The 20,747-nt window shown below is 36.9% G+C and overlaps 1 protein-coding gene across 7 annotated transcripts in view; it reads right to left on the reverse strand.

Moving 5' to 3' along the window:
• The window catches only part of DCAF17 (DDB1 and CUL4 associated factor 17), a 78,822-nt gene that overhangs the window by 12,932 nt on the left and 45,143 nt on the right, over positions 1 to 20,747 (reverse strand). For all 7 annotated transcript variants that reach the window (XM_032755403.2, XM_058441223.1, XM_058441227.1 and 4 more), the window contains 4 exons: positions 19,419 to 19,508; positions 14,478 to 14,582; positions 14,077 to 14,182; positions 3,171 to 3,313 (listed from right to left, as the gene is read on the reverse strand). In XM_032755403.2, the coding sequence (XP_032611294.1) occupies positions 3,171 to 3,313; positions 14,077 to 14,182; positions 14,478 to 14,582; positions 19,419 to 19,508 (444 nt within the window). The remainder of the gene's footprint in view (positions 1 to 3,170; positions 3,314 to 14,076; positions 14,183 to 14,477; positions 14,583 to 19,418; positions 19,509 to 20,747) is intronic.

Below are 20,747 nucleotides of genomic sequence, written 5' to 3' on the forward strand. Positions count from 1 at the left end.
CCCCAAAAGTATAGAAGTGTTAATCCATATAGTATGCATATAAACATGAGTAGCAGGTAAAATTAAACTGAAAAGTATAGTATCCAGCCATGAGACTGGAGAGGTAGTCTGGGGTTATATTGTAAGTGCTTTGTATGCCATGATTTATTTTTATTTTTTATTTTTTGAGACAGGGTCTCACTCTGTTGCACAGGCTGGAGTGCAGTGGTGTGATCTCGGCTCAGTGGAGCCTTGACCTCCTGGCCTCAATCAATTCTCTCACCTCAGCCTCCCAAGTAGCTGGGACCACAGGTGCACACCACCACACTTGGCTAATTTTTGTATTTTTTGTGGAGGCAGGGTTTCACCATGTTGCCCAGGCTGGTCTTGAACTCCTGGGCTCAAGCGATCTGCCTGCCTAGGCTTCCCAAAGTGCTGGAATTACAGGCGTGAGCCACCGTGCCTGGCCTCATGATTTTTAAATTTTTTGGAATGTAATACATTTTATGTATCAAATCAATGAAAGAGTTTCAATTTTTCAAGAATTTCTACAAGAATCCTAATTATATCTAATAGAAATAGTGGTATTATTACATGTTACATAAAAGACAATTAATGTAATTAAATATGTTGATTGAATGTAACCACTGAAATTAATGTGTCCATGATGGTATTAGCTCCAGATGCTCCTTTAATACAAAATATGCACATACTATACATATCTTTTTTTTTAGGAGATTGTTCTCTTTATTGTAATATCTAATTAAAACATGCAAAAAAAGATTTCTGTGTGAAATACTAGGCAGCTTATTATCAGCTTCTATTGTTTTTATTTGCTCAAATGTTAGATCTCAAAGCTCAGTTTAATAGAGAAAGCTATGAAACATTTTCTGAAATCTTAAGTTCGGCTGCTTACACGTTTTTTTAGTTATCTACTCTTCTGACTAACAGGTGGGGAGTTAATAGGTATACAAATCATTAAGGCAATGTCACAGTGATAGAACTGTGATAAAAGGACTAAAAACTTCCCCTGAATTTGGCAGCTCTTTAAGAGTATGCTGAAATATAGATTGGAATAAATGTTATAATCAGTTATTATAGAAGGAGAGTATGTGACAAGCATGCTTGATATACATGTTGAAGGCCACTATTTAAAGTAATTCCTTGGAAACCACAGGGGATTGCTTCCAGGACCCCTCACAAATACCAAAACCCACGGACGCTCAAGTACCTTATATAAAATGGTGCAGTATTTGCATATAATCTATGCATCTATGCACATCATCCCTTATACCATCCTTTTTTTTTTTTTTTTTTCTGAATATTTCCAATCCATAGTTGGTTGAATCCACAGATGTGGAACCCATGGATATAGAGGGCTGGCTGTATCTGTACGTGTGTGTGTTTGTGTATAAAATAATAGGTACTATCAGTTCTTTTAAAAAAGAATACATGTTAAATGTCCAGAATGTGAACTGTGCAGGATTTCACTAGATCCAAAGTTAAGTGAAAAAGAGATGTGACAGGTCCTGGTGGCTGAATGATGTCCACTCGCTGGGAGGCGACCAATCAAACCAAGACTTGTCACAGTGGAAAACAGCCCTTAGAGAGTCCTTTATAAAAGAGAATGTCACTGGGCTGGGCCAAATAGGAGCTGCCATGTGATAAGTATTTGGGGAAATGGAAGGGAACAATGCTCCTACAAAAGAAAACTAGAAGACACATTGTCCTCTGATGGCCATGACATCAAGGGAAGTGGATAAATGGACTCAACGCTATGCTGATCTGCAACATGGTAAAAGGTGATCTGTAACATGTGTGGTGAAAGGTGATCTGTGACTCTAAAAGTGACTGGAGCCAACAGTGACTGATTGAGCAAGGTCAGCATAAGGTGAACCTGCCTCAAAAAAAAAAAGGCAAATTCTTCTGATATATCAAGAGGGAGGATCACTTGAGGCCAGGAGTTTGAGACTAGCCTGGGAAACATAGCGAGGCCCCATCTCCACAAAAAATAAAAAAGTAGCCAGGCATGGTGGTGCACTCCTATAGTCGCAGATACTCAGGAGGCTGAGGTGGGAGGATCACTTGAGCCCAGGAGGTTGAGGCTGCAGTGAGCTCTGACTGTGCTACTGCACTCCAGGCTGGGCAACAGAGTGAGAAGAGTGAGACTCTGTCTCTAAATAAATAAATATAAAATAAAAGTAGTGTTGCACTGACATGTCCATATGAAATGAGAAAAAATATCAACAATTAAAGCTTGAGTGATTTTTCTACAGTGCTAGCTACTCAGGAGGTTGTGGCAGGAGGATCACTTGAGCCTTAGGAGGTTGAGGCTACAGTGAGCTGTGATTGTGCCACTGTACTCCAGCCTGGATTACACAGTGAGATCCTGTCTCAAAAAACAAACTAACCAAAAAAAAACATAATCAGCAATACAAAATAAAAATGGAACTCCTCCCTTAACTCACGTTTTGCACTTATCACAATCACTGTACTTAATACATTGCACCTTATTTTTCCTACATGTTTCCTTTGAGAGTATAACTTGAGGGAAGAGACTGTGTCCTTAGTCATGTCTGGCACTTGGTAGGCCCTCAATAAATGTTTATTAAATGACAAATCAATGCCTAAGCCATTTTAAAAAAGAAAATAAAAACGAATTCAAAGGGTAGAAATTTCCATTGTTTTACCACGTACCATTTCTACCTACTCTGCCATAAATAAGTTAAGAATATCCTTAAAAATTCAAAGTGCTTCAATTTACCTACACTGTGACCACCAGAGTTCCATCTGGTTCTGCTCTGGAAGGCAAAGAGCAACAAACTATGGAGAAGCAGAACCAACAACACATTCCACCAGCAATTTCAGAAGCAATGTGAACACATTCCATTGGTGATTCCCACTGTGGAGAGGTTTTACATGAGATTCCTTGCTGGGAGATTGGTGAGATTAAAAAAACTATAAAATTCTTGTTGCTATAAGAATTTTCAAATGTTAATGTTTTAAAATTATGGGTGATACACACAAATGTTTTTCTATATTGTCTGTATTCTTCTGTATTTTAAATTGTTTGCAAATTGTTAAAACAAATGCATAAAAAAGTAATTCTTAGGAATGTGGGCCTATTTGAGAGGTAGAAAATAAAGAATTTGATATAAATTTGCTAATAAAAAGTCTGATCACTCATTTACCAGGGAATTGTCTTTTAGGGCACAAATATGGAAAACTCCTTTCTGTTTCTTCTTATTAGGTGTGATGATGTAGTGCCAAGGATGGCCTCCAATCTGAAAAGCATTCTCCAGGGATGACACCTCAAAGAGCAGTGGTGGCATGTCTGTAGAGACAGGAAAAGGAATTCATTAGCTGCACTGTCCTGGGGGCTCCGGACTATTCATTAACTGAATTCAACCTTTCTTTGCATGCAACATCTATAAATTTCTATTAATGAAAAATTACTATGTTCAAGGAAATAAAATACAATCAGGTAAGGAGTTTATTGTAAGAAAAGAAACAGCCAGTCAGAACCTAAATTAGGCTGAATCAACTTTCTAGGTATCTGTTTTCAGGAGGTATATGTGGTCCGCAGGTGAGCAGAGATTAAAACTGGGCTAAAGGTGTTTATGATGGTAAGAAATGACAAAGTACATTTAATAAAAGTAGTGGCCATTTATTGGACATCTACTATGTAAAAGACTCTGGGTTAGATACTATTTCCAACTCTCATAATAATCCTACAAGGTAATTAGGTCTAATAATGCCTTCAAATGTGAGGAAGAGAGCTTCCACATCCTGGACTAACAGGTATACTCAGGTATCCATCTATCTTGCTTAAGATTTCCAGTACAGAGGACTATTAGACCCAATGAATGTAACCACTTAGGAAAGGGCCTGTCACAATGAAAGCTTTATTACAGGATAGTCACTACTACCACTATTATCATCAGACAAGTTAACTTTAAGGTAGTTCAGATATATCCAGTCGGTTTCTTTTGAAGACTGACGCTGTAAAATAAATTTCTCTTGGTGCTTTTTAGCACCAAGAGAAATTTTTAGTCATCTTCTTTTATCACAACTTTAAGTAGGGCATAATAGAGCTATTCTTAGATGCATAAATAGAAGGTATAGCAATTTTAGAAGACCTGAATTCATTTCAAGCAGCCTTTAGGAAACACCACATGGTCTGTTTGGGCAGGTGGCTAACCTATGACTCCCTTATTTACCCTCTAACTTGAGAATTTAATTTTTAGTTTATGAGGCCACTACTATTAGTAAAGGGGCTTGTCTTAGGAAGATCATTCGTGTAAGAGTCACATGTTATATACAGAAGTGCATACTTAATATTAAGCATCTTCATAAGGACAATGTACTACTTAGAGCTATATATGGGAAAAAAAACAAATGGTTCACCCTTAAACAACATGAGGGTTAGGGGCACCAATCCCCTGTGTAGTCAAAAATCCACGTATAACTTTTCTTTTCTTTTTTTTTTTTTTGAGACAGTCTCACTCTGTCACCTAGGCTGGAGTGCAATAGCACAATCATGGCTCACTGCAACCTCCTCCTGGGTTCAAGCAATTCTCATGCCTCAGCCTAAGTATTACACAGCTTCCTAAGTATTACAACTTCCTAAGTATTACACCTTGAATTATGGGTGTATGCCATCACACTCAGCTAATTTTTGTCTTTTTAGTAGAGACAGGGTTTCACTACGTTGGCCAGACTGGTCTCAAGCTCCTAGCCACAAGCGATCTGCCTGCCTCAGCCTCCCAAAGTGCTTGGATTACAGGTGAGCCACTGTGCCCAGTCAAACTTTTGACTTCCCCAAAACTTAACTACTAATAGCCTACTGTTGACCAGAAGCCTTACTAATAACACAAATAGTCAATTAACACATAAACTAGTATCTACATATGTTTGATGCACTCATCATGTACCTAACTTTTTCTTAACTTTTTCCATATTTCTAGGCTATGTGGTTCATCTGTGATTTTTTTTTCAAATTGTGGCAAACCTCCAAAAAATTTTCCTGTATTTATTGAAAAAAATCTGTGTATAAGTGGACTTGTGCAGTTCAAACCTGCGTTAAGGGTCAACTTTCATAAAAAGTGGTTCATAAAAAATCTTGAGGAAAAAGAAGAGACAGGCATAAACATATCAAATATATGTCAAGTGCTCATTTTTTTAACCTTTTAAGAAAAGGGTAATATCTTTAATATATAAAGGTCTTTTTAAGCAATAAAAAATATAAAACCCCAACAGAAAAAGGGACAAAAGGCATGAGTTGGCAAATTATAAGAGAAATACACACATTCTATGTGATGATACGGCAGATGAAGAAGAGAAAAATTATTAAAAGAAAAACATACAATTAGAGTTTGAATTTGGGGTCGAAATCAACTAGGTATGTTATAGAGAATGTGAAATTTAATATATAAAGAATATGAAATTCAATATAGAGGATATAGGAATTCAAAATAGAAAAAAAATCAGTACAAACAGAGGTACTTAAAAAGAAATACTTTTTCCAGTAAATGCAAAAAATGACCCAAAAGTAGCACTATTACTCTGCCCACAACTCTAATGTGCCCTGCGAACCCAAGAGCCCCAATTTTGATCTCTAATATTATTCTCAATGAAAAAGGCCTAAAAGTTCTCAGAGTAGCTGATTCCATGTCTTGTGGTAAGAAAATTTTATGATGGGTGTGGACAATCTGTTGTTTCGAGAAAGCAAGGATGTTTACGAGGATATCAGAGGGTAGTGTTAAAAGAGTAGGAGAGCCAGCAAAAGGGCTTCCACTTCCTACACCGTGAAAAAAAGGGGCCTTAAAAAGAAAACAAATATTATGATTAATTAAAATACTTTGAATCTGTGAAAGGTCAAATAATACCTTAAAAGACAATTTTAACATAAAGCATACAAAATAACTTTATTATTTATCAAAGAAGAAGGGCTACACCTGTAATCCAATATGATTTTTTCTAGAATTTTTAAATGTAGGGGATAATTAACTTGATATATTTCTTCTACTGAATAAATGTTTACTTAGAAAATTTGCCCAGGTGTGGTGGCTCACGCCTGTAATCCCAACACTGTGGGAAGCCAAGGTGGGTGGATTGCTTGAGCCCAGGAGTTCGAGACCAGCCTGGGCAACATGGCAAAATCTCACCTCTACTAAAAATAAAAAATTTTTTTTAAATTTAGATATATGTTAAGTAAAATTATAAGGTATAGAACAGAGGATATAATATACTGCATTTGATGTAAGAAAGAAGATTAAATATTTAAAGTATGCAAACATACATTTGCTTTTTTTTGCAAAAAGAAACAATAGTAAGATAAACCAGAATCTAAAAACAATGGTTATTGATGAGGGTAACAGGATTAAAGGAAACAATAAAAAATAAAAACAGAAAGCAATGAAATAGAAAATGGGGCTGGGCACAGTGGCCCATGTCTGTAATCCCAGCACCTTGGGAGGCCAAGGCAGGTAGATTGCCTGAGGTCAGGTGTTCAAGACCAGCCTGGCCAAGGTGGCAAAACCCCACCTCTACTACCCAGGAGGCTGAGGCAGGAGAATTGGTTGAACCAAGGAGGTGGAGGTTGCAGTCAGCTGAGATTGCGACACTGCACTCCAGCCTGGGTGACAGAGCAAGACTCTCTCAAAACAAAAAGAAAAGAAATTTCCAAGAGTGTATCTTTTTATACGGTTTCAACCTTTCAACTATATACACATTTCACAATTTCAAGAATAAACTCAAAAGGAAAACAGCAAACCCCAAAATTGAAAACAAAATGAAACAAATGAATCTAATTAGGTCATGCTGGTAGCTTAATCCTATAGAAAAATGATTTCAAATTGCCTTTGAACACATTACTCCATGTGTATACTTACTGGGCTGTACACTAAGGAGAGAAGAAACTGCAGGGAAATCTTAACCTTCACTCTATACTTTTCTTTTTTTTCCTTTTTGAGACAGAGTTTCACTCTGTCACCCAGGCTGGAGAGCAGTGGCGCAATCTCGGCTCACTGCAACCTCCACCTCCCGAGTTCATGTGATTCTGCTGCTTTGGCCTCCCGAGTAGCTGGGATTACAAGTGCACACCACCACGCCTGGCTAAATTTTTTCTATTTTTAGTAGAGACAGGGTTTCACCATGTTGGCCAGGCTAGTCTTGAACTCCTGACCTCAAGTGATCCACCTGCCTTGGCCTCCCAAAGTGCTGGGATTACAGATGTGAGCCACCGCACCTGGCCCATACTTTAGTTCTTAGTAGTAACACTGGTACTGTAATTTTAAGACTATCATATATATATTGCAGGATAAAGTTTTATTAGAAATCAAGAAGCTCAGTATGAGTTAAGAGAAATACAAATATAATCAAAAAAGAATGGCTAAATTTGGAAGTATGAAAATGAGCTAATGAATTTTTGTTTTAATGTATTTCTCAGCTCTGTTCATCAAAAGGACCTAAAAGTAAAGATATCCAACTGCAATGAACACAACTAGATCTGGGTCTCTGTTGTGAGTTGACTTGTGTTCCCTCAAAAGATATGTTAAAGTCCTAACCCCCAGTACTGGTAAATGTGACTTTATTTGCAAATTGGATCTTTATAGATATAATCAAGTTAAGATCATACTGGATAAGGATAGGACCTAAATTCACTGACTTGGTGTCCTTATAAGGAGAAAGAGATTTGAAGACACAGAGGGAGAAAGGCCATGGAAAAGCGAGAGGCAGAATTTGGAGTTATGCTGCCACAAGACAAGAAACACCAAAGATTGTGAGCAACCACCAGAAGCTAGAAGGGGTAAGAAAGGATTCTTCCCTAGAGCCTTCAGAGGGAGGCTACCTCTGCCAACACCTTAATTCTGAATTTCTAGCCTCCAGAACTGTGAGAGAATAAATTTCCATTGTTTAAAGCTGCCCAGTTTTTAGTGTTGCTCTCTAGGAAACTGATAGTCTCTAATGACGTTCTCTACTAAAATGGCCCCCTATCAGAAATAGGAAAGTTAAAAGGTAAGCCTGGGACACATTATTGTTCTAGAAAGCAAGGAAATTCTCTAAGATTACTGGAGTGTGTCAAAATGGAGTTTCTGTTGGCCAAATTCAGGACAATTTGAACATCATTAAGAATAATAACTATTACTATATAATATTGGACAAATAAAAAATCCATGAGTCTATTGTGTTTATATATGTGTGTTTATCTGTAAAACATTTTGCTGGCATCAAAAGTGACTATTATACCAACTCCTTGCTCTGAATATTGATAATTAAAGGGAAGAAATAAGTCTTTAACTTGCCTTTTGGAAGGAATTACAGTTTATCTCTAGTTGATGAGTTAAAGCTTTTATTTCTAGAAAAATACCAGCTATTGAAGGTAAAAGGAGTAACAGAATTTTAAAAACTGCCATTCTAGGCCAGGCGCGGTGGCTCACGCTTGTAATCCCAGCACTTTGGGAGGCCGAGGCAGGCGGATCACGAGGTCGTCAGGAGATTGAGACCACGGTGAAACCCCGTCTCTACTAAAAATACAAAAAAATTAGCCAGGCGTGGTGGCGGGCACCTGTAGTCCCAGCTACTCGGAGAGGCTGAGGCAGAAGAATGGCGTGAACCCGGGAGGTGGAGGTTGCAGTGAGCTGAGATTGCGCCACTGCACTCCAGCCTGGGCGACAGAGCGAGACTCCGTCTCAAAAAAAAAAAATAAAAATAAAAAAATAAATAAATTAAAATAAAAACTGCCATTCTGCAAATCACATGACATAATTGATACAGGCAAGGATCACTAATAGTTACAGAAATATGCTATTTGTAATCACAAAATTAGAAACAAACTAAATGTCCAAAGTAGGGAACTGGTTAAGTAAATTATGGTTCATTTGTAAAATGGCATATATGTCAAGTTCTTAACATCTCAAGGAGATGCACACACACAGAGAACCACTTTTTCACATAGTTAATACAAGCACTACATTTTAAAAGTATCAGAAGATATAATGAAAACTAAGTCTTCCTTTGATCTGTATCTCTTCCGATTTATGAAGTTTTTATGTGTCCTTTCAGATATTCCAAGCAAATCCAAAAGCACATCACCATAGATATATTCCTTTAATACATGAGTATGAACACTTTATACAACTTTACACAAATGAAGATTTTTATATACACAGTTTTGCACCGATTTTTTTTTTTTTTTTTTTTTTACTTAATAGTACACATCTTGGAAATTATCCTATACCAGTGCAAAAAGAATTCTTCTTTCTGTTTTTTTTTTGTTTGTTTGTGTTTGTTTTTAATCTCACTCCGTCGCCCAGGCTGGAGTGCAGTGGCGCAATCTCACTCACTGCAACCTCTGTCTCTTGGGTTCAAGCGATTCTCGTGCCTCAGCCTCCTGAGTAGCTGGGATCACAGGTGCCCGCCACCACACCTGGCTAATTTTTGTATTATTAGTAGAGACAGGGTTTCGCCATGTTGGCTAGGCTGGTCTCGAACTCCTGACCTCAAGTGATCCACCTGCCTCCGCTTCCCAAAGTGCTCAGATTACAGGCATGAGCCACTATGCCTAGTTAAAACTCCTCCTTCTTTTTAACAATTTAGCAATTAAATTTATGATACAGCTATACAATGATATAATAATACTAATATCACTTACCAATGTATAGATTGTTTCCAATCTTTTGCTATTAGAAACAATGTTTTAACTGTACATTTATCACTTTCTGTATAAGTGAATATATCTGGGATAAATTCCTAGTACTGGAGTTGCTGGGCTCAAGGAGTACATGCATTTAAAATTTTGATACATATTAACAAACTGTCATATTGACAAATTGTTGGGGGCCATAAAGGGTAGAAAATAAATGAAAGTGCCTAAACTTTTACCAACCACATTGTATCAAAAGTTCTAACTTTTTGATATTTAAGAATCTGAAGAGATGTTATCTTATAATAATTTTAATTTACATTTCTCTTATCAGTGACATTGAGCTTTGCACTCCCCTAATTAAAAGTCATTTATATTTCTGTTTATTTTAAACAACATTCTTTGATAATTTTGTAATTGTGTTACTGCTTTTTTCTTATTGATCTATAGAACCCTTCACATATTAAAGAAATTGCCCCACTACAGTATGATTTGTAACTATGTCTCCTGTTGTTATTTGAGTTGGTTTATGTTGTATATTTCTGGGGATTTTTTGCCATGCAGAACTTTATTTTTATATAATCAAATTTATCAGTCTCTTCGTTTATGGCTTTGGGTTTTGTGCCATACTTAGAAAGGTCTTCCCCACACTGAGATAAAAAGATTCTCCCAAGTTTTCTTCTAAAACTTTTAAGTCTTTGATCCATCTATTGTTTATTTTGGTGTAAAGAGTGAGATGGGATTACAACTTTGTTGTTTTCACAAGGCCACCTATTAAATAATCTAGATGGAAATATTCATAATATATTAACATCAAAAAGTGGGTTAGGCTATAGATACATGCAACAACATGAAACAAATCTCAAATACAATATCCTGAGTGAAAGAAGCCAAACCAAAAAATACATGCCATGTGATTTCATTAATATAAAACTCCAGAAAATATAAATTTAATCTACTGTGAAAAAAAAGCAGATCATTGGTTGCCTAGGGCTGTGTTAAGAGAGGAATTTACTGGGAAGGGCACAGGGGAACTTTTTGGGATGATGAAAAGATTCTAAATCTTGACTGTAGTGGTGATTTCATGGATGTATACATTTGACAAAACTCAAATTGTACAGTTAAAATGGATGCATTTTAATTACATGTAAATTATACCTCAATAGAGTTGCTTTCTTAACAAGTGAGTTATAAAAGAGCACTTATGGTATGATTCTTTTCTGGGTTTTAAACATACAGAAATATATATATTATAAGATTAGAAAATAACACATCAACAGTTAACCCCATGTAAGAGGACTATAATGTTTTACATTTTCTCTTTTGCTTATCTTTATTTCCCAATTTTTAAATTTTATTTTATTTTTTCTTTTTTTCTTTCCTTTTGAGACAGTCTTGCTCTGTCGCCCAGGCTGGAATGCAGTGGCACGATCTTGGCTCACTGCATCCTCCGCCTCCTGGGTTCAAGCAATTCTCCTGCCTTAGCCTCCTGAGTAGCTGAGATTACAGGCTAATTTTTTGCATTTTTGGTAGAGAAGGGGTTTCACTGTGTTGGCCAGGCTGGTCTTGCACTCCTGACCTCAAGTGATCTGCCCGCCTCAACCTCCTAAAGTGCTGGGATTACAGGCATGAGGCACCACGCCTGGCCAATTTCCCGATTTTTTAAATAATGCAAAGGAACTGCTTTTGCACTAAGAAAAAAAATTATTTAAAGTTAAAATAAATACTATTTGTATAGACCTTAAGATTGAAAAACAAATTTGGAGAAATGAATAGGATTTAAGTCTCTACAGTATGAAATAAACACTGAAAGCTTCCAATATAATGTGCTAATTTTCTTAGTCAAACATACAAAAATCATTGAATTATTTTTTTTTACAATGATGAATGTTTTCATAGATCATGTTTTCAAATATTATTATTTCAAAGTTTCAAAATCTGAGGCCAAGAGAGGTTAAATAATTTGCCCACTATCAGCTGGGCACAGTGGCTCATGCCTGTAATCCCAGCACTTTGGGAGGATGAGGTAGGCAGATTGCTTGAGCCCAGGAGTTCAAGGCCAAATTGAGCAACACAGTGAAACATCATCTACCAAACAAAAAATATAAAAATTAGCTGGGTGTGGTGGCATGCACCTATAGTCCCAGCACTTTGGGAGGATGAGGTAGGCAGATTGCTTGAGCCCAGGAGTTCAAGGCCAAATTGAGCAACATAGTGAAACATCATCTCTATCAAACAAAAAATACAAAAATTAGCTGGGTGTGGTGGCATGCACCTGTAGTCCCAGCTACTTGGGAGGCTAATGTAGGACGATCACTTGAGCCCAAGAGGTGGAGGTGGCAGTGAGCTGTGATCTCTCCACTGCACTCCAGTCTGGGCAACAGAGTGAGACCCTGTCTCAAAATAATAATAATAATAATAATAATTTGCCCACTATCATACCACCAATTAGTAGCAGAGTGTCACCCTCACTAGTCAGCAGACTAAGATTCTGATCCCAAATCCAGTCTTCTTTCTAAAAAAAGGGATAAAACTCCAGGACAATTCTTCAGGCTCTATGTACTTTATCATCTTTGTTCTTTTGTTTTACTCACTTTTTTTTTTTTTTTGAGACGGATCTTGCTCTATCGCTCAGGCTAGAGTACAGTGGCGCGATCTTGGCTCACTGCAACCTCTGTCTCCTGGGTTCAAACAATTCTCCTGCCTCAGCCTCCTGAGTAGCTGGGATTACAGGTGCCCGCCACCATGCCTAGCTAATTTTTGTATTTTTAGTAAAGATGGGGTTTCACCATGTTGGCCAGGCTGGTCTCAAACTCCTGACCTTGTGATCCACCCGCCTCACCCTCTCAAAGTGCTGGAATTACAGGCTTGAGCCACCGTGCCCAGCCTTTACTTACTTTTTATTTGCATTTCAACAAGAATAATGCTACCATTTGGAAAAACTCTGTCTGAAATAACCCATTTCAAAATAACCCGGTTACCACTGCAGCCTACAGTTTTAAAATTCTTAATAGATTCCTTTTAATGTATTTGTATTGAATACAGGAGGTATTGCTAGGGCTGAATTTTCATACAACCGCCTAATTCAGTTTGTCCAAGGCATCTAAAAACTTAAGTAATTTTTAAAATATTTATTTTGAACTTCATGAATAACTTACTTTAACTCCCAGTAGTTTTTATAATTTGTCATTTACTACCAAAAATAATATTTTTTTCCTTTTGAACAATGACATCTTTCATTTCTGTTTCTTGGTCTATTACTAATACAATATTAAGGAAAAATGATAGAAAAAATTCTTATCTTATTCTGCATATATTAGAAAATCCTTTGGCGTTTCACCTAAAAATATAATGCTTATTGGTTGGTTATAAATAAGAGGAATGTCTTCAACATGATAAGGAATGACTCTTAATGAACAAGAATTAAAATAAACAGATATTAGGATAATAAAAAAATTTTTCTCTCTTAGTTTACTCATGTGATCTTTATAGCTACTAAATTTGTAAACATTAAACCATCCTTGGATTCCTGAGATGAACTCGGAACAGTCATGGTTTATTTCTTTTAACGTACTACTACTGAATTTGAGTAACAGCTGATTTCTTTTCTTTTTTTTTTGAGATGGAGTTTCACTCTTGTTGCCCAGGCTGGAGTGCAATGGCATGATCTCGGCTCACCACAACCTCCGCCTCCTAGGTCTAAGTGATTCTCCTGCCTCAGCCTCCCTTGTGAGTAGGTGGGATTACAGGCATGTGCCACCACGCCTGGCTAATTTGTATTTTTAGTAGAGATGGGGTTTCTCCACATTGGTCAGGCTGGTCTCGAACTCCCAACCTCAGGTGATCTGCCCGCCTCAGCCTCCCAAAGTGCTGGGATTACAGGTGTGAGCCACCACACCTGGCCAGTTGATTTCTTTTCTAACAACTGAATTTGATAAGCTAATTATAGAACATTTTTACTATATTTATAGAATTGTATATAATTCTCTTTTTTGTGCTTTGGCACTCTTTAAGTATACTGGGAAGTTCTGTCTGTGTCTAAGCTCTATGTTCAGATGGCATGGTAATAATTTTTTCTTGGAAAACACCTTTCTTAGAGAGGGGGTAAATTTCATCGAATTGTAAAATACTAATATAAGAGAGCTAAGATGGTATCATTTGCTGCAACTCATTTTGCAGATAAGGAAATCAAGGATCAGAAAAGTAAAGTGAATTGCTAAAGGTCTGTGGCCAAGCAAGGCTCAGCATCCCCAGGCCTTTGGTTCAATGAATAACTGATAGATTTTCCTTGACGCTTATTCATTATTGAGTAGCAAGGTACATGATGTATAGGAGTAAAATGAATTGAGTTTTTTAAATAAATGAGAAAAACATTTGGATGACTATAATTAATAACTATTTATATGACCACTTATTTTTTAAGGTGAAAAAATACTATAGAGTAGCCATACCTGTGATTTTAATATTACAAGGAATGCCAAAAGGAGCCTCTCCTACAGTTCCAGTAGTCCCACCCCATCTGCATGCACACCCTAAGTCAAGTTTCTGTTGCATGAACTAAAAACAAAACAAAACAAAAATGGTGGCTTTAGCACCTATTTATTTGATATCTGGAGAGAACAAAAATAAAATTCACATGTACATGACAAAGAAAATGTCTTTTTCCAATGGCCTTTCTGTTTATCTTCCCCACCCCTGCTTTAAAGGTTACTTGTGTTCCACATTTCTACAGTTTTTTAGAGCCGAAATCTACACAAGTGCCTTACTCTAAAAGCATCTCACTAAAAAAAAAATCATACTTTAGTCGAAACCTCATGCTAATAGTAACACGACAAATTTCAGTTTTCTCTACCTGTTCAGCGATGGTTTGGAAGCTATAGAGTCTGACCAGTCCTGAGCTGTACATCACAATCAGTATTCCATGAGACAAGGTAGCATCTGTAACGTTCCCAAAAATCTGGCGGGGGGAAAGACAGATATCACCTGAGAAAAGACTGGAAGTCCAATCCTCTGAATGTTCACGGTGGTTTGCACTCTTGCTTAATATTCATGTCACTAGGATAACACTGCTGCCTAGCATTAAAACCTCATTATAATTTATCACCTTGAGGCTAGGGTATTATTAGGAGTGAGCAGTAAGCCACTGGATTCTCATACTGGAGCACTAATGGAAGTGCGGCACATATCCCTCAGAATAATGCACCAGCATTCATTTGCTTCATAGCATTGTCAATATCTATTAATAACAAATTCCATTCCTCATAGACACTGGCACACACCAAGGCCATGTCGTTCTAAATGAATATTTAATCTACTATTCATACTCTTCCAAGGATCCATTCTTTATGCTAAAATGTTCTTTATAAAATAGAGACAAATTTTTAGTTAATTAGAGGTGCCCAGCCCCTGGATAGTCTTTCATGCATGGTAAGTGAAAGATGTTCTTCAATCCCAAGTAACAATATTTAAAACCAAATCTCTCTAATTGCATATTTTTCTATTATTCTTATTTTTATACAATTCACCAGCTTAATAAAAAACAAACTACTTAAATGAAGATGTCCTTGTCCAATTACCTTGGAAATACAGGAATAGAGGAAGATGTCCAATTACCTTGGACATACAGGAATAAATAGAAACAGTTTATTACTTTGCCACATGTTCATTTCTGTTATAGACTGTAATAAGCACACATAATTACTTAACCTACAGGCACAGAGAGAACAATTAAATTATGAGTTGTATTTTTTGTCATCTCTTAGAAAGATAAGTATTGTTTACTCTGACATTGACTAGTTCATGACTTTTTAATTCACTGATCCTAGTTTCCCACTTTGAAAAAAGACAACTTGTCACTCCCCTTGAAAACCAGCACAAGACAAGGATGTCCACTCTCACCATTCCTATTCAACAGTGTGTTGGAAATTCTGGCCAGAGCCATCAGGCAAGAGAAACAAATAAAAGGCATTCAAATAGGAAGAAAGGAAGTCAAACCATTCCTCTTTTCAAACGACATGATCCTGTATCTAGAAAACCCCATTGTCTCATCCGAAAGCTTCTTAAACTGATAAGCAACATCAGCAAAGTCTCAGGATACAAAATCAATGTGCAAAAATTGCTAGCATTCCTATACAACAACAACAGTCAAGCCGAGAGTTAAATAATGAACAAACTCTCATTCACAGTTGCCCTAAAAAGAATAAAATACCTAGGAATACAGCTAACAGAGGAAGTGAAAGATCTCTACAAGGAGATCTACAAAGATGACACAAACTAATGGAAAAACACTCCATGCTCATGGTTAGGAAGAATCAATAGCATTAAAATGGCCATATTGCCCAAAGCAATTAATATATTTAATGCTATTCCCATTAAACTACCATTGACGTTCTTCACAGAACTAGAAAAAACTATTTTAGAATTCATATGGAACCAAAACGGAGGCTGAATTAGTCAAGGCAATCCTAAGCAAAAAGAACAAAACTGGAGACATCATGCTATCCAACTTCAAACTATACTACAGGGCTACAGTAACCAAAACAGCATGGTACTGGTACAAGAACAGAAACATAAACCAATGGAACAGCATAGAGAACCCAGAAATATTAGTAAGACTGCACACCTATAACTATCTGATCTTCGACAAACTTGACAAAAACAAGCAATGGGGAAAGGATTCCCTGTGGTGCTGGGATAACTGGCTAGCCATATGCAGAAAATCAAAACTGGACCCCTTCCTTACACCATATACAAAAATTAACTCAAGATGGATTAAAGTCTTAAATGTAAAACCCAAAACTATAAAAACCCTGGAAGATAACCTAGGCAATATCATTCTGGACATAGGCATGGGCAAAGACTTCATGATGAAAACACCAAAAGCAATTGCAACAAAAGCAAAAATTGACAAATAGGATCTACTTAAACTAAAGAGCTTCTGCACAGCAAAAGAAACCATCAACAACAGAGTCAACAGACATCCTACAGTATGGAAGAACATTTTTGCAATCCATACATCTGACAAAGGTCTAATATCCAGAATCTAAAAGGAACTTCAACAAATTTACAAGAAAAAAAAAAAACAACACCATTAAAAAGTGGGCAAAGGACATAAACAGATACTTCTCAAAAGACGGCATACATGTGGCCAACAAGCACGTGAAAAAAAGCTCAACATCACTGATCATTAGAGAAATGCAAATCAAAACCACAATGAGGTACCATCTCACACCAGTCAGAATGGATATTATTAAAAAGTCAAAAAATAACAGATGCTGGCAAGGTTGTGGAGAAAAAGAAACACACACTGTTTGTGACAATGGAAATTAGTCTGACCATTATGGAAGACAGTGTGGTGGTTCCTCAAAGACCTAAAGACAGAAATACCATTTAACTCAGCAATCCCATCACTGGGTATATACCCAAGGGATATAAATCCTTCTATTATAAATATAAAAGACACATGTGAACATATATGTGAACATATATGTTCATTGCAGCACTATTCACAAGAGCAAAGACATGGAACCAACCTAAATGTCCATGAGTGATAGACTGGGTAACGAAAATGTTTTGTATATACACCAGGGAATACTATGCAGCCACAAAAGGAACAAGGTCATGTCCTTTGCAGGGACATGGATGGAGCCAGAGGCCATTAACCTTAGCAAACTAACACAGGAACAGAAAACCAAATACTCCATGTTCTCGCTTGTAAGTGGGAGCTAAATGATGAGAACACATGGAATGATGAGAACACATGGACACATAGAGGGGAACAACACACACTCGGGCCTATCGGAGGGTGGAGGGTGGGAGGAGGGAGAGGATCAGGAAAAATAACTAATGGATATTAGACTGAAACCTGAGAAATGAAATAATCTGTACAACAAACCCCCGTGACACATGTTTATCTATATAACAAACCTGCACATAATGCACATGTACCCCTGAACTTAGAAGTAAAAAAAAAAAAGAAAAAATATGAAGAAAAGCTTTTAAAAAAGAAAGAAAAAGTAAAAGAAGAAAAAGAGGACTTGTGTAATTCAAACTTTTTTTTTTTTTTTGAGATGGAGTTTTGCTCTGTTGCCGTGGTGCAAACCCGGCTCACTGCAACATCTACCTCCTAGGTTCAAGCGATTCTCCCACCTCACCCTCCCGAGTAGCTGGGACTACAGGCGTGCACTACCACCCCTGGCTAATTTTTATATTTTTAGTAGAGACGGGGCTCCACCGTGTTGGCCAGGCTGGTATCGATCTCCTAATCTCAAGTGACCGGCCTGCCTCAGCCTCCCAAAGTGCTGAAATCACAGGTGTGAGCCACTGCACCAGGCCAATTCAAAGATATTTTAAAATAATGAGTGCTGGCCAGGCGCGGTGGCTTATGCCTGTAATCCCAGCACTTTGGGAGGCTGAGGTGAGCAGATCACGAAGTCAGGAGATCGAGACCATCCTGGCTAACACGGTGAAACCCTGTCTCTACTAAAAATACAAAAAATTAGCCGGGTATGGTGGCAGGCGCCTGTAGTCCCAGCTACTCAGAAGGCTGAGGCAGGAGAATTGCTTGAATCCGGGAGGCAGAGATTGCAGTGGGCAGAGATCGCGCCACTGCACTGCAGCCTAGGTGACAGAGCAAGACTCTGTCTCAAAATAATAATAATAATAATAATAATAATAATAATAATAATAATAATAATATAATAATAATAATAATAATAATAATAATAATAATAATAATAATAATGACTGCTATAATAAAGTAGCCAATCTATTTTAATTCTAGCTCCTCTACTTGCCACCTTTAGGATTTAGGTAGCTGCTTTTTTTATTTTAATTTTTTTAGAGACAGAGTCTCACTCTGTCACCCAGGCTGGAGTGTAGTGGTGCAATCATAATTCATCAAAGCCTTGAATTCCTGAGCTCAAACCATTCTCCTGCCTCAGCCTTCTGAGTAGCTGGGACTGCTGCTTAACTTCTTAATATATACGTTACAATGTTGTAAAATATTCAAAGTGCATGGCACAAAATAAGCAATGAACGGTAACTAATATTTCTCTTTAGCCATTATGCAGTTTAGTATATAATGCTTACATAATATAAAATTTTAATACATTCATCTTGTTGCTTATAAAGATCAGTAGATCCTCAAGATACTGTCCTCTACAATACTTCAGGTGCTGAATTAAAGACCAGTAGAAGAGCTCAATAAATAACTATTCACCAAGAGTAAGTAACTTTTTTTTTTAAAGTAGAATCCTATTCATTCTTTTACTCAAAGGAAATTTGCTCCTTCTTTCCTCCCATGTAACTGATCCATAAGTCAAGAACAAATGGGAACAACAATAAAACCCAAAATTGAATGAATTGGAAAATTTACATATTTAAATATAAGGCTTGTTACAGATCATAAAGCAAGTTTTAGACCTATACCTTGCAATTAAAATGAAATATTTTGTTGCAACTTCTCACCTTCCTTTAATGATCTTTTTAACAAGCTTTGGAATGTTCCTTCTGAAAAAAAAAACCTTACTCATTTTGTAATTTCATAACATAGTAGTTTGTTAATGACCACAGGTATCCAATATGATCCACTTGAGAGGCATAAAAACATGCAGAAAGATGAAGGGATATTAGGCAAATGTTCTCATGTGTTTTGTTACAAAATAAACCAAGTTAGTGAACTTTTTATAGTGAGGGGAGCATTTCCAATCAAATATCTCATAAATAATTAAATAATGACATTACAACTTATTGTCAATAAAATATTGCAATTAAATAAGAAATGAGTTCTTACCTTTTTGTTGATCTCTAGAATCCCTACAAGTGAAAAAGGTAGAACTCGGAACACTGCAAGGTACAGCAAAACATGTTGTTGAATGCCTGCCTAGAAGGAAAGACTAAAATTACACGCAGCTCTCAAAAGTACTTCGGAAACACACTGTTTTCATTAGTTGAAAAAATCCATCTGTTCTAGCATGCAGTTATGCAGACGTTTTCATATTATGAAAACATCCATCTATCTAGATTGCAAAGTTACTTAAACAGGAAGGCAACATATTCAAAACATGTCCACTAAAGCTTCAGCCCTTCAGACACATGCGTGCATATATACAGACAAAAATCCATAAAAGTAAACATTTCTTAGCAATAAAATACCATGCATTTATATTTTGGAGTTTGAACAATAAAGAGCCTAATAAAAAGATACGTAGTTATCATGCTCATATAATTTGAAAGTTGCTGGATCAGGTAGCTCACGCCTATAATCCCAGCCCTTTGGGAGGCTAAGGCAGGAGGATCACTTGAGGCTAGGAGTTTGAGACCAGCCTGGCCACTCACTGTAGGAACAGTGAGACCTCGTTTCTACAAAAAATAAAAAAATTAGCTGGACATGGTGGCACACACCTGTAGTCCCAGCTACTCAGGAGGCTGACGTGAGAGGAGCACTTCAGCCCAGGAGTTTGAAGCTGCAGTGAACTCTGATCAAGTCACTGCACTCCAGCATGGGCATCAGACATGCTGTCTCTAAATAAATAAATACATAATGAAAGTAGTGTTGTGCTGACTCCTTTACAGGAAATTAGAAATAACATCATCAATGAAAGCTTGAGTGACTTTTCTGCTTGAAAAGGATAGCCTCCTTACTTTGAAGAACAAGGTCCAATTTCTTGCCACTATGAAATGTAAAACAATCTGTTGTACTTCTCCAATACAGTTTTGAAGGGAATTTCCTAAATTTGTGTTAGACAAGGCTGTCTGCCCCATCACAGCCAGTCTCTGCTTCAACAGAACTTTTAAGGCTGGAACCATCAATCAAAACTGCTATAACTAAAAGTTAGAAAACAAATAAATGGCAAAAAAAAAAAAAAAAAGATTGTAATGCTTAAAGCCCAAAAGATTCTCCCTTTGAAAGGGATACATTTTTATTGAACTAACATCTTCAAGGTAAATCAGACTCCTTCTGTGTTCCTTAAACCCAAAGGAAAAGTACAGTTTATATACCCCAACTAAGAGCTACTACTTGTTGGCTGGAGACTGTAGGAAAACAGTCCAGAATATAGAAATACAAGATTTTATTAACATTATAAGGTGATGGTAAATGTAAAACATTAATATATGATAA

Source organism: Hylobates moloch, unplaced genomic scaffold, assembly GCF_009828535.3.
Source record: "Hylobates moloch isolate HMO894 unplaced genomic scaffold, HMol_V3 SCAFFOLD_1, whole genome shotgun sequence".
Lineage (NCBI taxonomy): Eukaryota > Metazoa > Chordata > Mammalia > Primates > Hylobatidae > Hylobates > Hylobates moloch.